Source organism: Oncorhynchus masou, chromosome 5 (assembly GCF_036934945.1).
Source record: "Oncorhynchus masou masou isolate Uvic2021 chromosome 5, UVic_Omas_1.1, whole genome shotgun sequence".
Lineage (NCBI taxonomy): Eukaryota > Metazoa > Chordata > Actinopteri > Salmoniformes > Salmonidae > Oncorhynchus > Oncorhynchus masou.
This window is the reverse complement of record NC_088216.1, coordinates 85,936,999-85,962,294: the sequence shown is the minus strand read 5'-3', so window position 1 is coordinate 85,962,294 and position 25,296 is coordinate 85,936,999. Positions and strand designations below refer to the sequence as shown.

Here is a 25,296-nt window from a genome sequence, read left to right as displayed (position 1 = left end):
ATTTTAGGCCAGATGATGCTGTGTTATATTTTAGGCCATGATGCTGTGTTATATTTTAGGCCATATGATGCTGTGTTATATTTTAGGCCAGGTGATGCTGTGTTATATTTTAGGCCAGATGATGCTGTGTTATATTTTAGGCCATGATGCTGTGTTATATTTTAGGCCAGATGATACTGTGTTATATTTTAGGCCATGATTCAACCTACAACCAGAGGTGTTTCCACTCTGACAATGTTCAATATGTTCTTAGTTGATTTCTTCATAAATAATTGGCCTTTAAGGCCAATTCTTTGGAAAGATAGCAAAGTGTTAATGAGGTTGGTGGGTTGAAGAACCAGTACAGGTTTTAGAATGATCATGTTTTAACTCTGTTAACTATGGCTGTAATGTATATGCATATATTTGTCATCTTTACAGTGAGTGTAAATCCTAATATTGTGTATTGTTTCAGACTGACTGTGCCAACTACGTGCGTCTCATCCAGCCCTTCAATAAGACTCATGTGTACGTCTGTGGCACCGGGGCCTACCACCCACAATGCACCTACATAGACCTGGGACGCAGTATTGAGGTGAGAAGGTGGAAGGATGGAGAGAGGCTGTGTTCCACTCTCTCTTACTGACTTGTCATCTGTCGTTTGTTGCCTTTGACGGATCCCAGAGAGAGAGACTCAATCCGCCTTTCTTTTTCCTAAAATACCATAAAAGCTTTATTGAGGTTTACTGTCAACGGGTTTTATTGTTTGTGACGGTCGTTGTAAAACGATAACACTTAAAGAATCTGTCCATTCACCCTTCCGACAGAAACTCTTGACTTGTCAACTCTCTCTCTCTTTTGTTTGTTTGTTGTTGGCTCTGATGGATCCACAGGTGGTTGGTGAAGAGTTGACTCAACACTTGATGAAAGTCCACATGATAAAAATCCAGCGGTCAACACACGACACAGCTACTATTTTACAGATATCAACCCACTGCTGTGTGATCTCAAAAGATCAGTTGCCCCTTTGACTTGCTCCTCTTGTCCTCCACAAGGCATCCATTCCCCTCACAGTTTTCTCTTCTGGGGGGAGGGGCGGTTCTCTGATGTTGAGGAGGCTTAATAAATGTTACTGTGGAGGTCGAGACGGTTCTCTGATGTTGAGGAAGCTTAATAAATGTTACTGTGGAGGTCGAGGTGGTTCTCTGATGTTGAGGAAGCTTGATAAATGTTACTGTGGAGGTCGAGATGGTTCTCTGATGTTGAGGAAGCTTAATAAATGTTACTGTGGAGGTCGAGGTGGTTCTCTGATGTTGAGGAAGCTTAATAAATGTTACTGTGGAGGTCGAGGTGGTTCTCTGATGTTGAGGAAGCTTAATAAATGTTACTGTGTAGGTCGAGACGGTTCTCTGATGTTGAGGAAGCTTAATAAATGTTACTGTGGAGGTCGAGGTGGTTCTCTGATGTTGAGGAGGCTTGATAAATGTTACTGTGGAGGTCGAGATGGTTCTCTGATGTTGAGGAAGCTTAATAAATGTTACTGTGGAGGTTGAGGTGGTTCTCTGTGTGTCCTAGGAGCCAGCGTTCCGCCTGCTGAGCCATGCTGTGGAGTCTGGCCGGGGGAAATGTCCCTTTAGTCCACGGGAGCCCTTCACCGCCAGGCTCACCGGTAAGTCATGTGATATAGTAACATATGGCCATGAAATAGAGACCCCTTAAATCCAAAATGACTTCCACAACTGTCAACGCTGACTGTGACACATGCTGTACCTTTAACAACAAAAAAACAAAAAAAACATGACATTTGCAGTTTCACATGTTGATCTTACATTTCACACGTGAGACCCTGTTTTATCATGAACAGTATTTAATTTAGCGTTCACATGTTAACACCACCTTTTCACATGTGAGGAGAATAACATGTTTTCACTTCACATGTGAAAACCCCATTTGCAGTTTCACATGTAAGAAAACTTCACAGGTGTAACTTTCGCGTTGACATATGTAATTGTAAGTTCACACGTGGGGATGAAATAGTGTTTTTCACATGTGAACATGTGGAGTAAACATGTTTCAGTAGCAATGTCTGTATTGCCCGTCTGTAATAAGTTTACTAAGTCTCTATGTTTCCTACGTTGGTCCGTGAAATTTTCAAAAGCCTAGAGATAACATGTTTAATTAAACTGTGTTAAGTATTCTGCTCATTTTGAGGTATAGATGAATTGTGGAAAAACTGGTGAGATTTTTCCCATATATATATATAGTGTAGCCAAGCATTTACAGAGAGATTGAGCTGAGCTCTAGAACAAACAAATGATGGGGTTTTTAAACCATGGGGAAGGACATCAACAAGTGTTGACTGTGATAGGTTTAGGAAATATGAGGAGGTGTGTCTTCTGATTGATGATTGATTGTTGACTGATTGGGGAGTGATGATTTTCACCTGTGAGGGAGAAGGAGAGAAAAGAAACACACACACAGGATACACACACAGGATAACTGTATCCGTAACACCCAGGTTCTAGTCCTGCCCGTTTACTAAAGCGTGAAACTTAGAATATCACATGTCAAATGTTGAGAAACCATGTGTCTGAGTCATGTGACAGATGTTTCTTATTTTTCTTTCATGTGATTCAATTTTATTTCATGTGATTTGTTCATTCACGTGTCCGACAACCACCAGTTGACAGTCAGAGGACGTTTTTTTTTTTTTAATGAGTTTATGTATTTGTGTTTTCCTACGTCGACCCCTTCCCTATTTCACCTCTAGATGGAGATTTGTATGCTGGGACATCAGTGGATTTTATGGGCACCAACACAGCTATATTCCGTACCTCTGTGCACAGCAGCAAACAACACTATATACGCACTGAGGCCTACCAGGACCACTGGCTCAATGGTGAGACAGCTATATTCTGTACCTCTGTGTACAGCAGCAAACAACACTATATACGCACTGAGGCCTACCAGGACCACTGGCTCAATGGTGAGACAGCTATATTCTGTACCTCTGTGCACAGCAGCAAACAACACTATATACGCACTGAGGCCTACCAGGACCACTGGCTCAATGGTGAGACAGCTATATTCCGTACCTCTGTGCACAGCAGCAAACAACACTATATACGCACTGAGGCCTACTAGGACCACTGGCTCAATGGTGAGACAGCTATATCCGTACCTCTGTGTACAGCAGCAACCAGCACTATATACACACTGAGAAAACAAACCTCCAAGACTGCAGTGAGCTAATGAGTAGAAGTTTACGTCCTCATCGTGATATAATTTGTTTCCGTCCACGCAGAGCCAGAGTTTGTGGGTTCCTTCTCTATCCCAGACACACACAGTGTGGACGATGACAAAGTCTATATCTTCTTCAAGGAGACAGCTGTAGAGTCCAGCCAGTGGGACAAGAGGGTTTACAACAGAGTGGCACGCGTCTGCAAGGTGAGGGCGATGATATGACCATATGGAGGAGAGATACTGTAGCAACTTTAGCCCAACACCTAGCGACCTCACCTTGAGTTCTCAGACCTCTTGGCATAACGGTTAAGGTGTTGGCTTGACAGTCGCAGGTTTAAGTCCCTGTTGGGACTACTGTACATATCCCGGATATGGAGAACAGATATATACCGTAGGGAATTTGTCCCAACACCTAACCACCTCACCTTGAGTTCTCAGACCTCTTGGCGTAACGGTTGGGGCTACCCCCCCGAATTCACTACAATATTATCACAAAGGGCTTAACAGAGGATCCAACAGTAATAGATCCGACAGTAATAGATCCTACAGTAATTGTCAGGACCCGGTTTCGAACCTGGGTCTCCGGAGTGAGAAACAGTCACTTAACCAACTGAGCCACGAATAGTCAGCAGAACCCAGAAGATGAGGCAGACACAGCAGTACTTAAGACAGTGTATTTAATAAAGAAAAAATCCTAAAATACAAAAAATGGCAAATCCAAAAGGTGGTAGGAAAAACACAAAAAGACCTCAAAAGAAACTCACCAAAAAATAAACAAGAACAAAAAACAGAATACCACAAGAACTTCACCCGGAATCGACAAGAGCACACAGAACACTAGGGCAGGGTGCTAACATACAAACACAGAGCACAGAACTGAAAACAAAGGGTTTAAATACAATCAGGGGAAACGAGACACAGGTGCAAACAATAATGGGGATCAAGGGAAAAACACAGGGACAAAAAGCACAATGGGGACATCTACTGACAAAAACCCGGAACAACCCTGGCCAAATCCTGACAGAATCCCCCTAGGAACGGCTCTGACGTTCCTACCAGCTCTCTCAGGGTGGAGGACCCTGAACTGACGAATGAGGTCAGGGTCCAGGATGTCTTTGGCAGGAACCCAGGAGCGCTCCTCAGGACCGTAGCCTTCCCAGTCCACCAGATACTGCCAGGACCGCTGCACCCGGCGGGAATCCAGTATCCGGTGGACGGTATAAGCCGGCTGGCCTCCAATGACACGAGGCGGAGGGGGAGGTCTGTCTGCCGGGACAAGGGAGAAAAAACAACAGGTTTTAACAATGACACATGAAATGTGGGATTAATCTTAAGGGATCTGGGTAAGTGTAGGCGATAAGAAACTGGGTTAACTCTCCTGGCAACCTTGAAGGGACCGATGTATTTTTGGGACAGCTTGCGAGACTCCACCCGTAGAGGTAAGTCTCTTGTGGAAAGCCAGACTCTCTGGCCGGGGCGCAGGGTAGGCCCGGGACGGCGACGTCTGTTGGCTTGTTGTTGATACCTCTGTGAGGAACGCATCAGATTAAGACGGGTCTTCCTCCACATAAGCCGACAGCGTCTGACGAACCTCAAGGCTGAAGGCACTCTGACTTCTGCCTCCTGGTCCGGGAACAATGGAGGAGCATAGCCAAACTGACACTCGTGCGGGGACATACCAGTGGAGGAGGAGCGCAAGGTGTGCGCGTATTCGGCCCAAACAATAAAGGATGACCATGTGGACGGGTTGTCACGAGTCATACATCGGAGGGTGGTTTCCAGCTCTTGATTCATCCTCTCTGTTTGGCCGTTGGACTCCGGATGGTACCCTGAAGATAGACTGGCAGAAGCCCCCATGAGTTGGCAGAAGGCCTTCCAAAACCTTGAGGCGAACTGGGGACCTCTGTCAGAAACCACATCTTGAGGAATGCCGAAGACTCGGAACACATGATTAATTACCAACTCAGCCGTTTCCTTGGCAGAAGGTAACTTAGTCAGAGGGACGAACCTGGCCGCCTTTGAAAACCTGTCGATTATGACTAGGATAGTAGTATTGCCATGGGATGGAGGAAGTCCAGTAATAAAGTCCAATGAGATATGGGACCAGGGTCTGTGGGGAACAGGTAAAGGGTGAAGGAGTCCTTGAGGGCGGAGGTGAGAAGATTTGCCCTGGCAGCACACGGGGCAGGCATTGACGAAAGTGGCAACGTCTTCTCTTATGGTAGGCCACCAGAACTTACGCTGGATGAACTCCAAGGTGCGACCTACGCCCGGATGACAGGTGAGGCGAGAGGAGTGCCCCCACAGAAGGACCTGAGTCCTCACTGCCTTGGGGACAAACAACCGATTGGCAGGGCCTCCTTTAGGGTCCGGTTCGCTAGCTTGAGCACGTCTCACAGTATCCTCAACTTGCCACGAGATCGGAGCCACAATCTTAGCAGCAGGAAGGACAGGCATGTCCGTGTCATCTCGAATGGCAGGAGCGTAGACTCGGGACAGGGCATCCGGTTTGAGATTCTTCGACCCGGGTCGATAGGTGAGGATAAACTGGAATCGATTGAAGAAAAGAGACCATCTAGCTTGTCTAGAGTTCAATCGCTTCGCCTGCTGGATATACTCCAGATTTTTGTGGTCCGTAAGCACTTGAAACGGGTGAGAAGCCCCCTCGAGCCAGTGTCTCCATTCCTTCAATGCCATCTTAACCGCTAGGAGTTCACGATCCCCCACATCGTAGTTCCTCTCAGTCGGGGTAAGCCGGTGTGAGAAGAAAGCGCACGGATGAAGCTTCTTGTCTTCACCCCTCTGAGACAGGACAGCTCCAACACCAACCTCTGATGCGTCTACCTCCACCACAAATGGTTCATCCGTAGTCGGTAGTATCAGGATGGGAGCAGAGAGGACGCGCTGCTTGAGTCCTTGGAAGGCCGTCTCAGCTTCTCTTCCCCACACAAACCTTGCATTGCCACCTTTGGTTAAAGCTGAGAGAGGAGCTGCCACCAAACTGAAGTTCTTGATGAACTTGCGGTAAAAGTTTGTGAAGCCCAGGAAACGCTGAACATCCTTAACGGATTTGGGGGTGGGCCAATCTGCTACCGCCCCTACCTTGCCAGGGTCCATTTGGACTCGACCGGGTTCCACTACAAATCCCAGGAATTGTACTCAGGGATGAATGGAATTCACATTTTTCCGGCTTAACGTACAGATGGCTGTCCAGGAGGCGTTTGAGTACTTGTCTGACATGCTTAGTGTGTTCTTGAAGGGAGCTCGAAAAGATGAGGATGTCATCCAAGTAAACGAACACAAATATGTTAAGCATATCCCTAAGCACATCGTTTATGAGCGCTTGGAACACCGCTGGGGCGTTGGTCAGGCCGAAGGGCATCACCAAGTATTCATAGTGACCAGTAGGCGTGTTGAAAGGTCTTCCACTCGTCACCAGGTCTGATCCGCACAAGATGGTATGCGTTCCGCAGGTCAAGCTTAGTGAAAACAACTGCTTCCTGGAGCAGCTCGAAGGCTGTGGCCATAAGGGGTAGCGGGTACGGTTACGGACGGTTATGTCATTGAGTCCCCGGTAGTCGATGCAAGGACGTAATCCACCATCTTTCTTGGCCACAAAGAAAAACCCTGCTCCCGCCGGGAGGTTGATGGACGCATGAGGCCTGCTTCCAGAGAGTCCTTGATGTAGGTATCCATAGCAGCTCGTTCGGGTGGAGATAGGGAAAAGATCCGACCCCTGGGGGGCAAGTGCCCGGAAACAGGTCGATGGGGCAATCGTAAGATCTATGGGGTGGTAGCATGGTGGCCCTCTGTTGCTAAACACCAGTTTGAGGTCATGGTAACACTCGGGAACTCGGGTCAGGTCGATGGATTCTAAAGACTCGGGAGTAGAACTCGGGGAATTCTGGAAAATAAAAGTAGCTTGGCACGTAGGACCCCACTGCTTGATAGTGCCCACAGACCAGTCGATGTGAGGGTTATGGCTGTGAAGCCATGGGTATCCAAGGACGAGAGGGAACTCGGAACAGGAGATCAAATGAAAGTTCATCAATTCCTGGTGTTGTGAAACTGAAAGTCTCAAGGAGGTAGTGACATGAGTGACAAGTCCAGTTCCCAAAGGGCTTCCATCCAATGTAGTAACCCTCATGGGGTCACTTAGAGGTTCAGAGGGAACGCCATTCTCCTTCGCCCAGACACCATCCATGAAGTTACCTGCGGCTCCAGAGTCTACCAAGGCTTGAAGGTGAAGCTTGTGGTTGTCCCAGGAGAGGGTGACTGGAATGAGCAGACGGGAGTTGGACGGATGGGAGGAGGTTATGTTTCCCGTTACAGTTCCCCCGGTCTGTACGGGACAGAGCGTTTCCTGGAGTCCGGGACACGTGGAACGGAAATGGCCCGGTTTGCCGCAATATAGACAGCGTCGCTCCCTCATCCGGCGGTCTCTCTCAGCCTGGGAGATCGTCAAATCTGCATGGGCTCCGGTGGAGCCAGCGATGATAAAGGTGGGGACTCGGAGCTGGGACTGATAGGGGCTAGAGGTCTACGGTTGAGTTCTCTCTCTCTCAGACGCTGGTCAATGCGTGAGGCCAACTTGATCAGGGACTCGAGATTGTCCGGTGGTTCCCGAGTGGCCAGTTCATCTTGGATAGTGTCGGAAAGGCCTTTCAGAAAGCACACCGTGAGCGCCTCGTTGTTCCAGCCACTCGCTGCTGCCACCGTGCGGAACTGGATGGCATAGTCCGTCACGCTGCGCCAACCTTGATGGAGAGTCAGGAGCTGTTTGGCTGAGTCAGAACCACTGCTTGGGCCTTGAAACACTCGTTTGAATTCCTCAGCAAAGGCAGAGTAGCTGGCACAGCAGGAACTATGGGCATCCCACACAGCAGTAGCCCAGGCCAGGGCTTTTCCGACAGCAGGGTAATGATATGCGATCTTAGACCGGTCGGTGGGAAACGAAAGGTTGCAGCTCAAAGGAGAGAGAACATTGAGTGAGAAAGCCTTTACAAGCACTTGGATCACCTGAGAACCGTTGGGGAGGTGGAAGACGAGGTTCAGCCAGGGGGTTAACTGCCATGGGTACGTGAACCTGAGGTACTGGGACGGGAACCGTTGCCGGGTAAGTCGATCAGATATCTGCTTTATGGAAGTCAGCATCTCCGACAGAAGATGAGAATGTCTAGCCATTAAGGCCTCTTGCTGAACCAGGGCGGCTTCGTGGCGTTGGACAGTCTCCTGGTGGTGGGACAGCGTGGCAAAAGGTCCTGGGAACTGGCTGCCTCTGGGTTCATTTTGGCTCTGTGTTTCTGTCAGGACCCGGTTTTCGAACCTGGGTCTCCGGAGTGAGAAACAGTCACTTAACCAACTGAGCCACGAATAGTCAGCAGAACCCAGAAGATGAGGCAGACACAGCAGTACTTAAGACGGTGTATTTAATAAAGAAAAAATCCTAAAATACAAAAAATGGCAAATCCAAAAGGTGGTAGGAAAAACACAAAAAGACCTCAAAAGAAACTCACCAAAAAATAAACAAAAACAAAAAACAGAATACCACAAGAACTTCACCCGGAATCGACAAGAGCACACAGAACACTAGGGCAGGGTGCTAACATACAAACACAGAGCACAGAACTGAGGGAAACAAAGGGTTTAAATACAATCAGGGGAAACGAGACACAGGTGCAAACAATAATGGGGATCAAGGGAAAAACACAGGGACAAAAAGCACAATGGGGACATCTACTGACAAAAACCCGGAACAACCCTGTCCAAATCCTGACAGTAATAGATCCAACAGTAATAGATCCTACAGTAATAGATCCTACAGTAATAGATCCTACAGTAATAGATCCAACAGTAATAGATCCTACAGTAATAGATCTGACAGTAATAGATCCTACAGTCATATATCCAACAGTCATAGATCCAACAGTAATATATCCTACAGTAACAGCAGATCCTACAGTAATAGATCCTACGGTAATAGATCCAACAGTAACAGCAGAGCCTACAGCAATAGATCCTACAGTAATGGATCCAACAGTAATGGATCCTACAGTAACAGCAGATCCTACAGTAATAGATCCTACAGTAATAGATCCTACAGTAATAGATCCTACAGTAACAGAGCCTACAGTGACTGACTTGACTGATATTAGCGAGACTAAAAGCACCTAATTGAAAGTGATGTAGATGTTGGTTTCATGTCCGATCTCCTCTGTGTGTCCCGTTAGAATGACGTAGGAGGAAAGAGGAGTCTGATCAACCGTTGGAGTACCTTCCTCAAGGCCCGTCTGGTGTGTTCTGTACCAGGACCAGCTGGACTGGACACACAATTTGACGAGCTAGGTATGTTTTTAATTTACACACTGCCCGGCTGAGTTGATGTTTAATGTACCAACAAATGAGTGCACTCTGTTAGGCTGCAACGTTTCACTTTCTAATTTTGATTGCCAACATTTCAGTATAATTAACCATGCCTACTGGTACCATAACCTTGAAAGGAGTATACATCGTTATGTTTGCCTAATAAGGTCTTAGTTTTTTCAATGATCTCTGTTTCCATGATCTCCGTTTCGACGATCTGCGTTTTGACAATCTCCGTTTCGACGATCTCCGTTTCGACGATCTCCGTTTCAATGATTTGTGTTTCCCCACTGTGTGTGTGTGTTTCAGAGGACGTCTTCATGCTGGAGACCAAAGACTCCCAGAACCCCATCATCTATGGAGTGTTCTCCACCTCCAGGTGAGTTTGGGTTTTTTAACTCAACAAAACACGAGATTATGATTCAAAATTACAGAGTATGGTTGAATTAGACAAATGTGTTAAATGATTTGATAACTGAATATTTGGTCTGAGTAGAAAAGTACATTCAGAACCAGCTTTTCATCTTCTCGGTGAGAAACACCAGAAAAGATAATAGAAAGTTGAGAGGATGTTAAATGGATGTTTTCCTCTTCCTTCACGTGTACACTCCCACCACCAGTATGTGCACACGCCTTCCCAGTGCTGCAGTGACCCCCAGGGGTCAGGGGTTATACAGGGGTCACGGTTGTAGAGACTCGGCTGGTTGTGCTATTGTAGCCCAACGGATCCACGTTAACACTCACTTCCCTTCTCCACCCTACACCCTCCTCTCTCTTTCTTCTCCACCCTCTTCTCCACCCTCCTCTCTCCTCTCTCTCTTCACCACCCTCCTCTCTCCTCTCTTCTCCACCCTCCTCTCTTCTCCACCCTCCTCTCTCCTCTCTCTCTTCTCCACCCTCCTCTCTCCTCTCTCTCTCTTCTCCACCCTCCTCTCTCTCTTCTCCGCCCTCCTCTCTTTCAACTCTGTCTCTTCTCCACCCTCCTCTCTTCTCCTCTCTCCTCTCTTTTCTCCACCCTCCTCTCTCCTCTCTCTTCTCCACCATCCTCTTTCAACTCTGTCTCTTCTCCGCCCTCCTCTCTTTCAACTCTGTCCCTCTCTCTCTCCACCCTCCTCTCTCCTCTCTCTTCTCCACCCTCCTCTCTCTCTCCACCCTCCTCTCTCCTCTCTTTCTTCTCCACCCTCCTCTCTCTCTCTCTCTCTCTTCTCCACCCTCCTCTTTCTCTCTCTCTTCTCCACCCTCCTCCTCTCTTCTCCACCCTCCTCTCCTCTCTTCTCCACCCTCCTCTATCTCTCTTCTCCACCCTCCTCTCTCCCTCTCTTCTCCACCCTCCTCTCTTCTCCACCCTCCTCTCCTCCACCCTCCTCTCTCCTCTTTCTCTTCTCCACCCTCCTCTCTCCTCTCCTCTCCTTCCTCTCTACTCTCTCTCTTCTCCCCCTCTCTGTTCTCTCCCCTAGTTCTGTCTTCAGAGGCTCAGCAGTGTGTGTCTACTCCATGGCCTCTATCAGGGCAGCCTTCAACGGTCCGTTCGCCCACAAGGAAGGGCCCGACTACCGCTGGGTGGAGTACAAGGGGAGGATCCCATATCCACGACCTGGCACTGTGAGTTCTCAGTAGGGACTGTCTGAGGGTTTGTTTAAGGAAGTGACAGACAGACGGACGGACGGAAAGATAGGGAAGCAGTGTCAAACAGACAGGAAGACAGACAGACGGACATGCAGAAAGTCCTGTGTGGCTCAGTTGGTAGAGTATGGCGTTTGCAACAGCAGGATCATGGATTTGATTCTCACTGGTGTCACCAAACATGTATGCACCTAAGTTGTTTTGAATAAAAAATGTAAACAGCTTATGTACAGTATTTATTAAAAAAGATAAACAGACAGATTGCAAGCCAGGCAGGCAGTCAGAAAGACAGACAACATGTGTTGATTAAAATAAGATGATAGAGCTGTTGGGAGCTAACTGCTTGCTGGTTGTCGTAACACCTTGGCTATGAGTTCTCCTGGGAAAGCTGGACCTTGTCAGCCAAAGACTTCAGGGGAATGTTTATGATGTTGTAGTGCTCTGTCTGTCCCCGTTAGAGAACACTATAGGCAGGGGAGCGGCTCCTTGAATGTGCTAGATTACCACACACACATATAGCTCCTTGAATGTGGTTGATTATCGTTAGGGTCAGGGATGTCAGTGTTTTGTGGTTACATGATTAAAACTGAAGTGAAACCCGGTTTAGTTACAACCCCTGATTAGAGTCACTGAACGGCATCACATCGTCTGGTTTCGTTAAAACCCCTGATTAGTCACTGAACAGCCCACAGAGATATGGAGTAATAGCAGCCACATTTAAAAGGAGATAAACAGCATTTTTTCTTTATTTAACTACGCAAGTCAGTTAAGAACAAATTATTATTTACAATGACGGCCTACCGGGAAACAGTGCCTTGTTCAAATGATTTTTACCTTGTCAGCTCAGAGATGCAATCCAGCAACCTTTCAGTTACTGGCCCAACACTCTGACCACTAGGCTACCTGCTGGTTACTGGCCCAACACTCTGACCACTAGGCTACCTGCTGGTTACTGGCCCAACGCTCTAACCACTAGGCTACCTGCTGGTTACTGGCCCAACACTCTGACCACTAGGCTACCTGCTGGTTACTGACCCAACACTCTGACCACTAGGCTACCTGCTGGTTACTGGCCCAACGCTCTAACCACTAGGCTACCTGCTGGTTACTGACCCAACACTCTGACCACTAGGCTACCTGCTGGTTACTGGCCCAACACTCTAACCACTAGGCTACCTGCTGGTTACTGGCCCAACACTCTGACCACTAGGCTACCTACTGCCCATACTTCCACAATGGTACTCACGCTTGTCATATCCAGCACTAAGGCCTACACTCTCTACATCAGTATAATGCTTTCAGTATGATAGGTGGGAAATTACATAATCTCTGATAACTTAAAGACCCAATGCTGTCAAAAACTATATTTTTCTGTTTTTTAATACACGTAGACTGAGTGAACAAAACATTAGGAACGCGTTCCACAGGGATGCTGGCCCATGTTGACTCCAATGCTTCCCACAGTTGTGTTGAGTTTGCTGGATGTCCTTTGGGTGGGGGGGGACCATTTTTGATACACACGGGGAAAACCCAGCAGCGTTGCAGTTCTTGACACAAACAGCAGGGGTGGCAAGGTAGCCTAGTGGTTAGAGCGTTGGACTAGTAACTGGAAGGTTGCAAGTTCAAACCCCCGAGCTGACAAGGTACAAATCTGTCGTGCTGCCCATGAACAGGCAGTTAATCCACTGTTCCTAGGCCGTCATTGAAAATAAGAATTTGTTCTTAACTGACTTGCCGAGTTAAATAAAGGTACAATTTTAAAAACGGTGCACCTGTCACCTACTACCATACCCTGTCCATGTATCTTCTTCCCCAGAGTCAGATGAACTCAAGGATCCAATTTGTATGTCTCTACATCCAGTATGAAGGAAGTCAGAGGTAGTTTTGCGAACCAATGCTAATGTTTGTCTGTGGAGATTGCACGGCTGTGTGCTCGATTTCTATACTACCTGTCAGCAACGGGTGTTGCTGAAATAGCCGAATCCACTAATTTGAAGGGGTGTCCACATATTTTTGTATATATAGTGTATCATTAACTACTAAGTTTTAAAAAATTGATGTAGAAACTGCAATTTGCCCCTGTAATAAATTATATCACATGGTCTAAATAATATAACAACTTGTTGTGTTCTGTATATCCTCCTCCCCAGTGTCCCAGTGTGACCTACGACCCCCTCCACAAGTCTACCCGTGACTTCCCTGATGACGTAGTGAGTTTCATGAGGGGTCATCATCTGATGTGGGAACCCATCCTACCGGTCAGCCGCCGCCCGGTCTTTACCCTGGTCAACGTATCCTACACCCTGAGAAAGTTAGTGGTGGATAGGGTGGACGCTGCGGATGGACAGTATGATGTACTACACCTGGGCACAGGTAAGAGAGTAAACCTTATAGTATATAGTATATATATACTGTAATATATATATATATATATCAGTAAGATAATGCAATAATTATAGTATATATATACAGTGGGGCAAAAAAGTATTTAGTCAGCCACCAATTGTGCAAGTTCTCCCACTTAAAAATATGAGAAAGGCATGTAATTTTCATCATAGGTACTCAACTATGACAGACAAAATTAGAAAGAAAAATCAAGAAATTCACATTGTAGGAATTTTAATGAATTTATTTGCAAATTATGGTGACCAAATATTTATTTTCCACCATAATTTGCAAATAAATTCATTAAAAATCCTACAATGTGATTTTCTATATTTTTTTTCTCATTTTGTCTGTCATAGTTGAAGTGTACTTATGATGAAAATTACAGGCCTCTCTCATCTTTTTAAGTGGGAGAGCTTGCACAATTGGTGGCTGACTAAATACGTTTTTGCCCCACTGTATATGATAGTGATATAGTGATATAATGCAATAATTATAGTATATACATCTATCAGTAAGATAATGTAATAATTATAGTATATATATATATATCAGTGAGATAATGTAATAATTATAGTACATATCTAAATCTATCAGTGAGATAATGTAATAATTATCGGTAAGAGAATGGGTCAATGTGCCCTGCACCCTACGCAGGGTAGTAAACGTGCCCTACACCCTATGCAGCAAGGTAGTGGAAAGAGTGGATGCCGAGGATGGACAGTATGATGTCCTCTATCTAGGAACATATACCAGGCACCACTACAGTATGATGTCCTCTATCTAGGAACAGGTACCATTACAGTATGATGTCCTCTATCTAGGAACAGATACCATTACAGTATGATGTCCTCTATCTAAGAACAGATACCAGGTACCATTACAGTATGATGTCCTCTATCCAGGAACAGGTACCATTACAGTATGATGTCCTCTATCTAGGAACAGGTACCACTACAGTATGATGTCCTCTATCTAGGAACAGGTACCATTACAGTATGATGTCCTCTATCTAGGAACAGATACCAGGTACCATTACAGTATGATGTCCTCTATCTAGGAACAGATACCAGATACCATTACAGTATGATGTCCTCTATCTAGGAACATGTACCACTACTGTATGATGTCCTCTATCTAGGAACAGATACCATTACAGTATGATGTCCTCTATCTAGGAACAGATACCACTACAGTATGATGTCCTCTATCTAGGAACAGGTACCACTACAGTATGATTTCCTCTATCTAGGAACAGATACCAGATACCATTACAGTATGATGTCCTCTATCTAGGAACAGGTACCACTACAGTATGATGTCCTCTATCTAGGAACAGATACCACTACAGTATGATGTCCTCTATCTAGGAACAGGTACCACTACAGTATGATGTCCTCTATCTAGGAACAGGTACCACTACAGTATGATGTCCTCTATCTAGGAACAGGTACATTTACATTTACATTACATTTAAGTCATTTAGCAGACGCTCTTATCCAGAGCGACTTACAAATTGGTGGATTCACCTTCTGACATCCAGTGGAACAGCCACTTTACAATAGTGCATCTAAATCATTAAGGGGGGGTGAGAAGGATTACTTATCCTATCCTAGGTATTCCTTGAAGAGGTGGGGTTTCAGGTGTCTCCGGAAGGTGGTGATTGACTCCGCTGTCCTGGCGTCGTGAGGGAGTTTGTTCCACCATTGGGGGCCAGAGCAGCGAACAGTTTTGACTGGGCTGAGCGGGAACTGTACTTCCTCAGTGGTAGGGAGGCGAGCAGGCCAGAGGTGGATGAACGCAGTGCCCTTGTTTGGGTGTAGGGCCTGATCAGAGCCTGGAGGTACTGCGGTGCCGTTCCCCTCACAGCTCCGTAGGCAAGCACCATGGTCTTGTAGCGGATGCGAGCTTCAACTGGAAGCCAGTGGAGAGAGCGGAGGAGCGGGGTGACGTGAGAGAACTTGGGAAGGTTGAACACCAGACGGGCTGCGGCGTTCTGGATGAGTTGTAGGGGTTTGATGGCACAGGCAGGGAGCCCAGCCAACAGCGAGTTTAGTGAGTGTCTGGATTAGGACCTGCGCCGCTTCCTGTGTGAGGCAGGGGCGTACTCTGCGGATGTTGTAGAGCATGAACCTACAGGAACGGGCCACCGCCTTGATGTTAGTTGAGAACGACAGGGTGTTGTCCAGGATCACGCCAAGGTTCTTAGCGCTCTGGGAGGAGGAAACAATGGAGTTGTCAACCGTGATGGCGAGATCATGGAACGGGCAGTCCTTCCCCGGGAGGAAGAGCAGCTCCGTCTTGCCGAGGTTCAGCTTGAGGTGGTGATCCGTCATCCACACTGATATGTCTGCCAGACATGCAGAGATGCGATTCGCCACCTGGTCATCAGAAGGGGGAAAGGAGAAGATTAATTGTGTGTCGTCTGCATAGCAATGATAGGAGAGACCATGTGAGGTTATGACAGAGCCAAGTGACTTGGTGTATAGCGAGAATAGGAGAGGGCCTAGAACAGAGCCCTGGGGGACACCAGTGGTGAGAGCGCGTGGCGAGGAGACAGATTCTCGCCACGCCACCTGGTAGGAGCGACCTGTCAGGTAGGACGCAATCCAAGCGTGGGCCGCGCCGGAGATGCCCAACTCGGAGAGGGTGGAGAGGAGGATCTGATGGTTCACAGTGTCGAAGGCAGCCGATAGGTCTAGAAGGATGAGAGCAGAGGAGAGAGAGTTAGCTTTAGCAGTGCGGAGCGCCTCCGTGATACAGAGAAGAGCAGTCTCAGTTGAATGACTAGTCTTGAAACCTGACTGATTTGGATCAAGAAGGTCATTCTGAGAGAGATAGCGGGAGAGCTGGCCAAGGACGGCACGTTCAAGAGTTTTGGAGAGAAAAGAAAGAAGGGATACTGGTCTGTAGTTGTTGACATCGGAGGGATCGAGTGTAGGTTTTTTCAGGTACCAGGTACCATTACAGTATGATGTCCTCTATCTAGGAACAGGTACCATTACAGTATGATGTCCTCTATCTAGGAACAGATACCAGGTACCATTACATTATGATGTCCTCTATCTAGGAACAGATACCAGGTACCATTACAGTATGATGTCCTCTATCTAGGAACAGGTACCATTACAGTATGATGTCCTCTATCTAGGAACAGGTACCATTACAGTATGATGTCCTCTATCTAGGAACAGATACCAGATACCATTACAGTATGATGTCTTCTATCTAGGAACAGGTACCATTACAGTATGATGTCCTCTATCTGGGAACAGGTACCATTACAGTATGATGTCCTCTATCTAGGAACAGATACCAGGTACCATTACAGTATGATGTCCTCTATCTAGGAACAGACACCACTACAGTATGATGTCCTCTATCTAGGAACAGATAACATTACAGTATGATGTCCTCTATCTAGGAACAGGTACCACTACAGTATGATGTCCTCTATCTAGGAACAGATAACAGGTACCACTACAGTATGATGTCCTCTATCTATCAGTATGATGTCCTCTATCTAGGAACAGGTACATTTACATTTACATTACATTTAAGTCATTTAGCAGACGCTATGAGCGACTGTGGATTCACTCTATCCAGTGGAACAGCCACTTTACAATAGTGCATCTAAATCATTAAGGGGGGTGAGAAGGATTACTTATCCTATCCTAGGTATTCCTTGAAGAGGTGGGGTTTCAGGTGTCTCCGGAGGTGGTGATGATGTCCTCTATTTGTTCCACCATTGGGGGAGACAGCGAACAGTTTTGACTGGGCTGAGCGGGAACTACCCTCAGTGGTAGGGAGGCGAGCAGGCCAGAGGTGGATGATGCCCTTGTTTGGGTGTAGGGCCTCTGGATCTACAGCTCCGTAGGCAAGCACCATGGTCTTGTAGCGGATGCGACCAACTGGAAGCCAGTGGAGAGAGCGGAGGAGCGGGGTGATGTCACCAGACGGGCTGCGGCGTTCTGGATGAGTTGTAGGGGTTTGATGGCACAGGCAGGGAGCCCAGCCAACAGCGAGTTTAGTGAGTGTCTGGATTAGGACCTGCGCCGCTTCCTGTGTGAGGCAGGGGCGTACTCTATGTTGTAGAGCATGAACCTACCACCGCCTATGTTAGTTGAGAACGACAGGGTGTTGTCCAGGATCACTATCTTAGCGCTCTGGGAGGAGGAAACAATGGAGTTGTCAACCGTGATGGCGAGATCATGGAACCAGTCCTTCCCCGGGAGGAAGAGCAGTAGGTTCAGCTTGAGGTGGTGATCCTCTATCTAGACATGCAGAGATGCGAGGTCATCAGAAGGGGGAAAGGAGAAGATTAATTGTGTGTCGTCTGCATAGCAATGATAGGAGAGACCATGTGAGGTTATGACAGAGCCAAGTGACTTGGTGTATAGCGAGAATCCTAGAACAGAGCCCTACACCAGTGGTGAGAGCGCGTGGGAGACAGATTCTCGCCACGCCACCTGGTAGGAGCGACCTGTCAGGTAGGACGCAATCCAAGCGTGGGCCGCGCCGGAGATGCCCAACTCGGAGAGGGTGGAGAGGAGGATCTGATGGTTCACAGTGTCGAAGGCAGCCGATAGGTCTAGAAGGATGAGAGCAGAGGAGAGAGTTAGCTTTAGCAGTGCGGAGCGCCTCCGTGATACAGAGAAGAGCAGTCTCAGTTGAATGACTAGTCTTGAAACCTGACTGATTTGGATCAAGAAGGTCATTCTGAGAGAGATCTGGCCAGGACGGCACGTTCAAGAGTTTTGGACCACTGGTCTGTAGTTGTTGACATCGGAGGGATATGTAGGTTTTTTCAGGTACCAGGTACCATTATATGATGTCTATCTAGGAACAGGTACCATTACAGTATGATGTCCTCTATCTAGGAACAGATACCAGGTACCATTACATTATGATGTCCTCTATCTAGGAACAGATACCAGGTACCATTACAGTATGATGTCCTCTATCTAGGAACAGGTACCATTACAGTATGATGTCCTCTATCTAGGAACAGGTACCATTACAGTATGATGTCCTCTATCTAGGAACAGATACCAGATACCATTACAGTATGATGTCTTCTATCTAGGAACAGGTACCATTACAGTATGATGTCCTCTATCTAGGAACAGGTACCATTACAGTATGATGTCCTCTATCTAGGAACAGATACCAGGTACCATTACAGTATGATGTCCTCTATCTAGGAACAGACACCACTACAGTATGATGTCCTCTATCTAGGAACAGATAACATTACAGTATGATGTCCTCTATCTAGGAACAGGTACCACTACAGTATGATGTCCTCTATCTAGGAACAGATAACAGGTACCATTACAGTATGATGTCCTCTATCTAGGAACAGATAACAGGTACCATTACAGTATGATGTCCTCTATCTAGGAACAGATACCAGATACCACTACAGTATGATGTCCTCTATCTAGGAACAGATACCACAACAGTATGATGTCCTCTATCTAGGAACAGGTACCATTACAGTATGATGTCCTCTATCTAGGAACAGGCACCATTACAGTATGATGTCCTCTATCTAGGAACAGGTACCATTACAGAATGATGTCCTCTATCTAGGAACAGGCACCATTACAGTATGATGTCCTCTATCTAGGAACAGGTACCATTACAGTATGATGTCCTCTATCTAGGAACAGATACCAGATACCATTACAGTATGATGTCCTCTATCTAGGAACAGGTACCATTACAGTATGATGTCCTCTATCTAGGAACAGGTACCATTACAGTATGATGTCCTCTATCTAGGAACAGATACCAGGTACCATTACAGTATGATGTCCTCTATCTAGGAACAGACACCACTACAGTATGATGTCCTCTATCTAGGAACAGATACCATTACAGTATGATGTCCTCTATCTAGGAACAGGTACCACTACAGTATGATGTCCTCTATCTAGGAACAGATAACAGGTACCATTACAGTATGATGTCCTCTATCTAGGAACAGATAACAGGTACCATTACAGTATGATGTCCTCTATCTAGGAACAGATACCACAACAGTATGATGTCCTCTATCTAGGAACAGGTACCATTACAGTATGATGTCCTCTATCTAGGAACAGGCACCATTACAGTATGATGTCCTCTATCTAGGAACAGATACCATTACAGAATGATGTCCTCTATCTAGGAACAGATACCATTACAGAATGATGTCCTCTATCTAGGAACAGGTACCATTACAGTATGATGTCCTCTATCTAGGAACAGGCACCATTACAGAATGATGTCCTCTATCCAGGAACAGGTACCATTACAGTATGATGTCCTCTATCTAGGAACAGGCACCATTACAGAATGATGTCCTCTATCCAGGAACAGGTACCATTACAGTATGATGTCCTCTATCTAGGAACAGATACCATTACAGTATGATGTCCTCTATCTAGGAACAGATACCAGGTACCATTACAGTATGATGTCCTCTATCTAGGAACAGGTACCATTACAGTATGATGTCCTCTATCTAGGAACAGGTACCAGGTACCATTACAGTATGATGTCCTCTATCTAGGAACAGGCACCATTACAGTATGATGTCCTCTATCTAGGAACAGGTACCATTACAGTATGATGTCCTCTATCTAGGAACAGGTACCAGATACCATTACAGTATGATGTCCTCTATCTAGGAACAGATACCAGGTACCACTACAGTATGATGTCCTCTATCTAGGAACAGATACCATTACAGTATGATGTCCTCTATCTAGGAGCAGATACCATTACAGTATGATGTCCTCTATCTAGGAACACATACCACTACAGTATGATGTCCTCTATCTAGGAGCAGATACCATTACAGTATGATCTCCTCTATCTAGGAACAGGTACCATTACAGTATGATGTCCTCTATCTAGGAACACATACCAACGTGTAAGAGAATGTCTTGTTGAGTTGTTCATGGGTTGCCTTGTTACCTAACAACACAACTTCACTACAAGAGAGACTCAGACTCTTCAGGCTACATTATACCGCAGTTACTAGGTATCCCTGTTACTGGGTAACCCTGTTACTGGGTAACCCTGTTACTGGGTATCCCTGTTACTAGGTATCCCTGTTACTGGGTATCCCTGTTACTGGGTATCCCTGTTACTGGGTATCCCTGTTACTGGGTATCCCTGTTACTGGGTATCCCTGTTACTGGGTATCCCTGTTACTAGGTGTCCCTGTTACTAGGTATCCCTGTTACTGGGTATCCCTGTTACTGGGTATCCCTGTTACTAGGTATCCCTGTTACTGGGTATCCCTGTTACTAGGTATCCCTGTTACTGGGTATCCCTGTTACTGGGTATCCCTGTTACTGGGTATCCCTGTTACTGGGTATCCCTGTTACTGGGTATCCCTGTTACTGGGTATCCCTGTTACTGGGTATCCCTGTTATTGGGTATCCCTTTTACTGGGTAACCCTGTTACTAGGTATCCCTGTTACTGGGTATCCCTGTTACTGGGTATCCCTGTTACTGGTTAACCCTGTTACTGGGTATCCCTGTTACTAGGTATCCCTGTTACTGGGTAACCCTGTTACTGGGTAACCCTGTTACTGGGTATCCCTGTTACTGGGTAACCCTGTTACTGGGTAACCCTGTTACTGGGTATCCCTGTTACTGGGTATCCCTGTTACTGGGTATCCCTGTTACTGGGTATCCCTGTTACTGGGTATCCCTGTTACTGGGTAACCCTGGATCAGCCAGAGCCACTGGTAATAAGAAGTAAGAGGAATCTAATGAAAAACCTCTTAAACAGACCCTGCTGTGTAATAGTTGAAGGAATCTATTGAGAAGCCTATTAAACAGCTCTTATGTCAGTAGGGAAATTTAATAAGGATATATAGAGGCACCCTGAGGGGTACGAGTAGCTGTTCTACTGTCTCTCTCACACACACACACACACACACACACACACACACACACACACACAGTCTGTCTGCAGTTTAAGCCGGAAGTTTACATACACATAGGTTGGAGTCATTAAAACTCTTTTTTTTTAACCACTCCACACATTTATTGTTAACAAACTCGTCGTTCTGTCAAGTCGGTTAGGACATCTACTTTGTGCACGACACAAATCATTTTTCCAACAATTGTTTACAGATTATTTCACTTATAATTCACTGTATCACAATTCCTGTGAGGCAGAAGTTTGCATTCACTAAGTTGTGCCTTTAAACAGCTTGGAAAATTCCAGAAAATGATGTCATGGCTTTAGAAGCTTCTGATAGGCTAATTGACATCATTTGAGTCGATTGGAGGTGTACCTGTGGATGTATTTCAAGGCCAACCTTCAAACTCAGTGCCTCTTAGCTTGACATCATGTGATACAGTGAATTATAAGTGAAATAATCTGTCTGTAAACAATTGTTGGAAAAATGACTTGTGTGTCAGGACCCGGTTACAAACCTGGGTCTCCGGAGTGAGAAACAGTCACTTAACCAACTGAGCCACGAATAGTCAGCAGAACCCAGAAGATGAGGCAGACACAGCAGTACTTGAGACGGTGTATTTAATAAAGTAAAAAGTGAAGTCCTTCAGGAAAACATGTAACTCCACAAGCTCAAAAGGAATTCCACAAGAACAAGGTAATCCACAAGGTAATCCTCCAAGACAAAAAGGTAAATCCACAAGGTGGTAGGTATAGCATAAAAAGCCTCAAAAGATACTCAAAAATAAATAAACAAGAACAAAAAACAGAATTCCACAAGAGCGTCCACCGGGATCAACAAGAGTACACAGAATACTAGGGCTGGGTGCTAACATACAAACACAGAGCAAAGAACTGAGGGAAACTAAGGGTTTAAATACAATCAGGGGAAAACGAGGCACAGGTGCAAATAATAATGGGGATCAAGGGAAAGCAAAAGGTCAAAAAGCACAATGGGGGCATCTAGTGACCAAAAACCGGAACAACCCTGGCCAAATCCTGACATTGTGTCCTGCACAAAGAACCGACTTGCCAAAACTATAGTTTGTTAACAAGACATTTGTGGAGTGGTTGAAAAACAAGTTTTAATGACTCCAACCTAAGTGTATATACAGTTGAAGTCAGAAGTTTACATACACTTTATTTACGTACATTTAAACTCAGTGTTTCACAATTCATGACATTTTAATCCTAGTAAAAATTCCCTGTTTTAGGTCAGTTAAGATCACCACTTTATTTTAAGAATGTGAAATGTCCGAATTTGTGGAGTGGTTGAAAAACAAGTTTTAATGACTCCAATCTAAGTGTATGTAAACTTCTGACTTCAACTGTATATATATAATACCCTGACACTGCCAGGCCCCTTCACCCAGGCTTGGTCACCTCTAAGAGCAGATAGCTATGTCCTCAGCACAGAGTAGAGAGAAATGTGTTTGCCGAGGGGTGTCGGTCTTAAAATGATTCACTTCAAAAGGGTAGAGTTCAAGGGGCAAGCGCACTCACACACACAAACGCAAGCATGGACAAGGGAGCATGCACAAACACTCACCACACACACACTCACACACACAAACGCATGGACGAGGGAGCAAGCGCACGTTTGTGTGGTGAGTGTTTGTGCTTGCTCCCTCGTCCTTGCGTTTGTGTGTGTGAGTGTACAGTACACACACCACACACACACACACACACACACACACACACACACACACACACACACACACACACACACACACACACACGACTGGAAGGGTTGACTCTTCTTGATAATAAGAAGAACACACACACGCACGCACGCACATACACACACATACACACACACGCACACACACATACACACACACACACACACACACACATACACACACACACACACACACACACACACACATGCATGCAAAGGAGGGGACTGTGAAGCAACGCAAACATAGGCAAGAGAAACATGAATACAAACACACTATACACACATGGATGTTGTTTTGTAGATATGTGGTAGCAGAGTAGTGGCCTGAGGGCACAACACTTAATGTGTTGTGAAATCTGTTGTGAATGTATTGTAATGTTTTAAAAATTATCATAAACTTCCTTAATTTTGTTGGACACCAGGAAGAGTATTTGCTGCCTTGGCAGGAACGAAATGCAAATACAAAGCCAGTATGTAACAATGACACCACAGCATCAATCGATCAATGCATGAAGCACACAGCCAGGAAGGGTGGTTGGTTGGTGTGACCTTGGGACTTTTAACTCACTGTTCCGTTAAGATCACCAGCTGTATATTAGAGACATCAACTGCAATCGATTGTTATTACCTATGTGGGAATATATCACTCGTTAACTCTCTATTACCCCCTCTCCTCTCTCTTTCCCCCCCTCCCCTCTCTCTATTTCCCCCTCCCCTCTCTCCATTCCCCCTCCCCTCTCTCCATTCCCCCCCCTCCCCTCTCTCCATTCCCCCTCCCCTCTCTCCATTCCCCCTCCCCTCTCTCCATTCCCCCTCTCTCCATTCCCCCCTCCCCTCTCTCCATTCCCCCTCCCCATTCCCCCCTCCCCCTCTCTCCATTCCCCCTCCCCTCTCTCCATTCCCCCCCCCCTCTCTCATTCCCCCTCCCCCTCTCCATTCCCCCTCCCCTCTCTCATTCCCCCTCCCCCTCTCTCCATTCCCCCCTCCCCTCTCCATTCCCCCTCCCCCTCTCTCCATTCCCCCTCCCCCTCTCTCCATTCCCCCCTCCCCCTCTCTCTTCCCCCCTCCCCTCTCTCCATTCCCCCTCCCCTCTCTACATTCCCCCTCCACTCTCTCTATTCCCCATACCCTCTCTCTATTACCCCCTCCCCCTCTCTCTATTCCCCCTCCCCTCTCTCCATTCCCCCTCCCCTCTCTCCATTCCCCCTCCCCTCTCTCCATTCCCCCTCCCCTCTCTCCATTCCCCCTCCCCCTCTCTCCATTCCCCCTCCCCTCTCTCCATTCCCCCTCCACTCTCTCTATTCCCCATACCCTCTCTCTATTACCCCCTCCCCTCTCTCTATTCCCCCTCCCCTCTCTCTTTCCCCCCCCCCTCTCTCCATTCCCCCCCTCCCCTCTCTCCATTCCCCCCTCCCCTCTCTCTATTCCCCCTCCCCTCTGTCCATTCCCCCCTCCCCCTCTCTCTATTACCCCCTTCCCTCTCTCCATTCCCCCTCCCTCTCTCCATTCCCCCCCTCCCCCTCTCTCCATTCCCCCTCCACTCTCTCTATTCCCCATACCCTCTCTCTATTACCCCCTCCCCTCTCTCTATTCCCCCTCCCCTCTCTCTTTCCCCCCCTCCCCTCTCTCCATTCCCCCTCCCCTCTCTCCATTCCCCCCCCCCTCCCCTCTCTCTATTCCCCCTCCCCCTCTGTCCATTCCCCCTCCCCCTCTCTCTATTACCCCCTTCCCTCTCTCCATTCCCCCTCCCTCTCTCTTTCCCCCTCCCCTCTCTCTCCATTCCCCCTCCCCTCTCTCCATTCCCCCCCTCCCCCTCTCTCTATTACCCCCTCCCCTCTCTCCATTCCCCCTCCCCCTCTCTCTATTTCTCCCTGCTCATTAGATGATGGCCAGGTGCTGAAAGTGGTGTCTATTCCTAAAGAGAACAGGGAACCTGAGGAGATCATCCTGGAGCAGCTGACTGTGTTTCAGGTGAGAAGGAGCCTGCTTCAGCTTCACCATTACGTCTTCTCTTAAAGTGTCCTACTACCGAGTCAAGAGTTTTAGCTTCAGG

The 25,296-nt window shown here is 46.8% G+C and overlaps 1 protein-coding gene across 1 annotated transcript; it reads left to right on the top strand.

The window, feature by feature from the left end:
* The first annotated feature begins 380 nt into the window (after positions 1-380).
* LOC135530233 (semaphorin-3D-like) lies at positions 381-25,260 on the top strand. The gene is made up of 10 exons (XM_064958595.1): positions 381-386; positions 455-574; positions 1,555-1,648; positions 2,750-2,878; positions 3,284-3,426; positions 9,453-9,567; positions 9,895-9,964; positions 11,043-11,187; positions 13,359-13,581; positions 25,126-25,260. The coding sequence occupies exons 1-10, from the start codon at positions 381-383 to the stop codon at positions 25,257-25,259; spliced, it is 1,179 nt and encodes a 392-aa protein (XP_064814667.1). The 3' UTR covers position 25,260.
* The last annotated feature ends 36 nt before the right edge of the window (positions 25,261-25,296 follow it).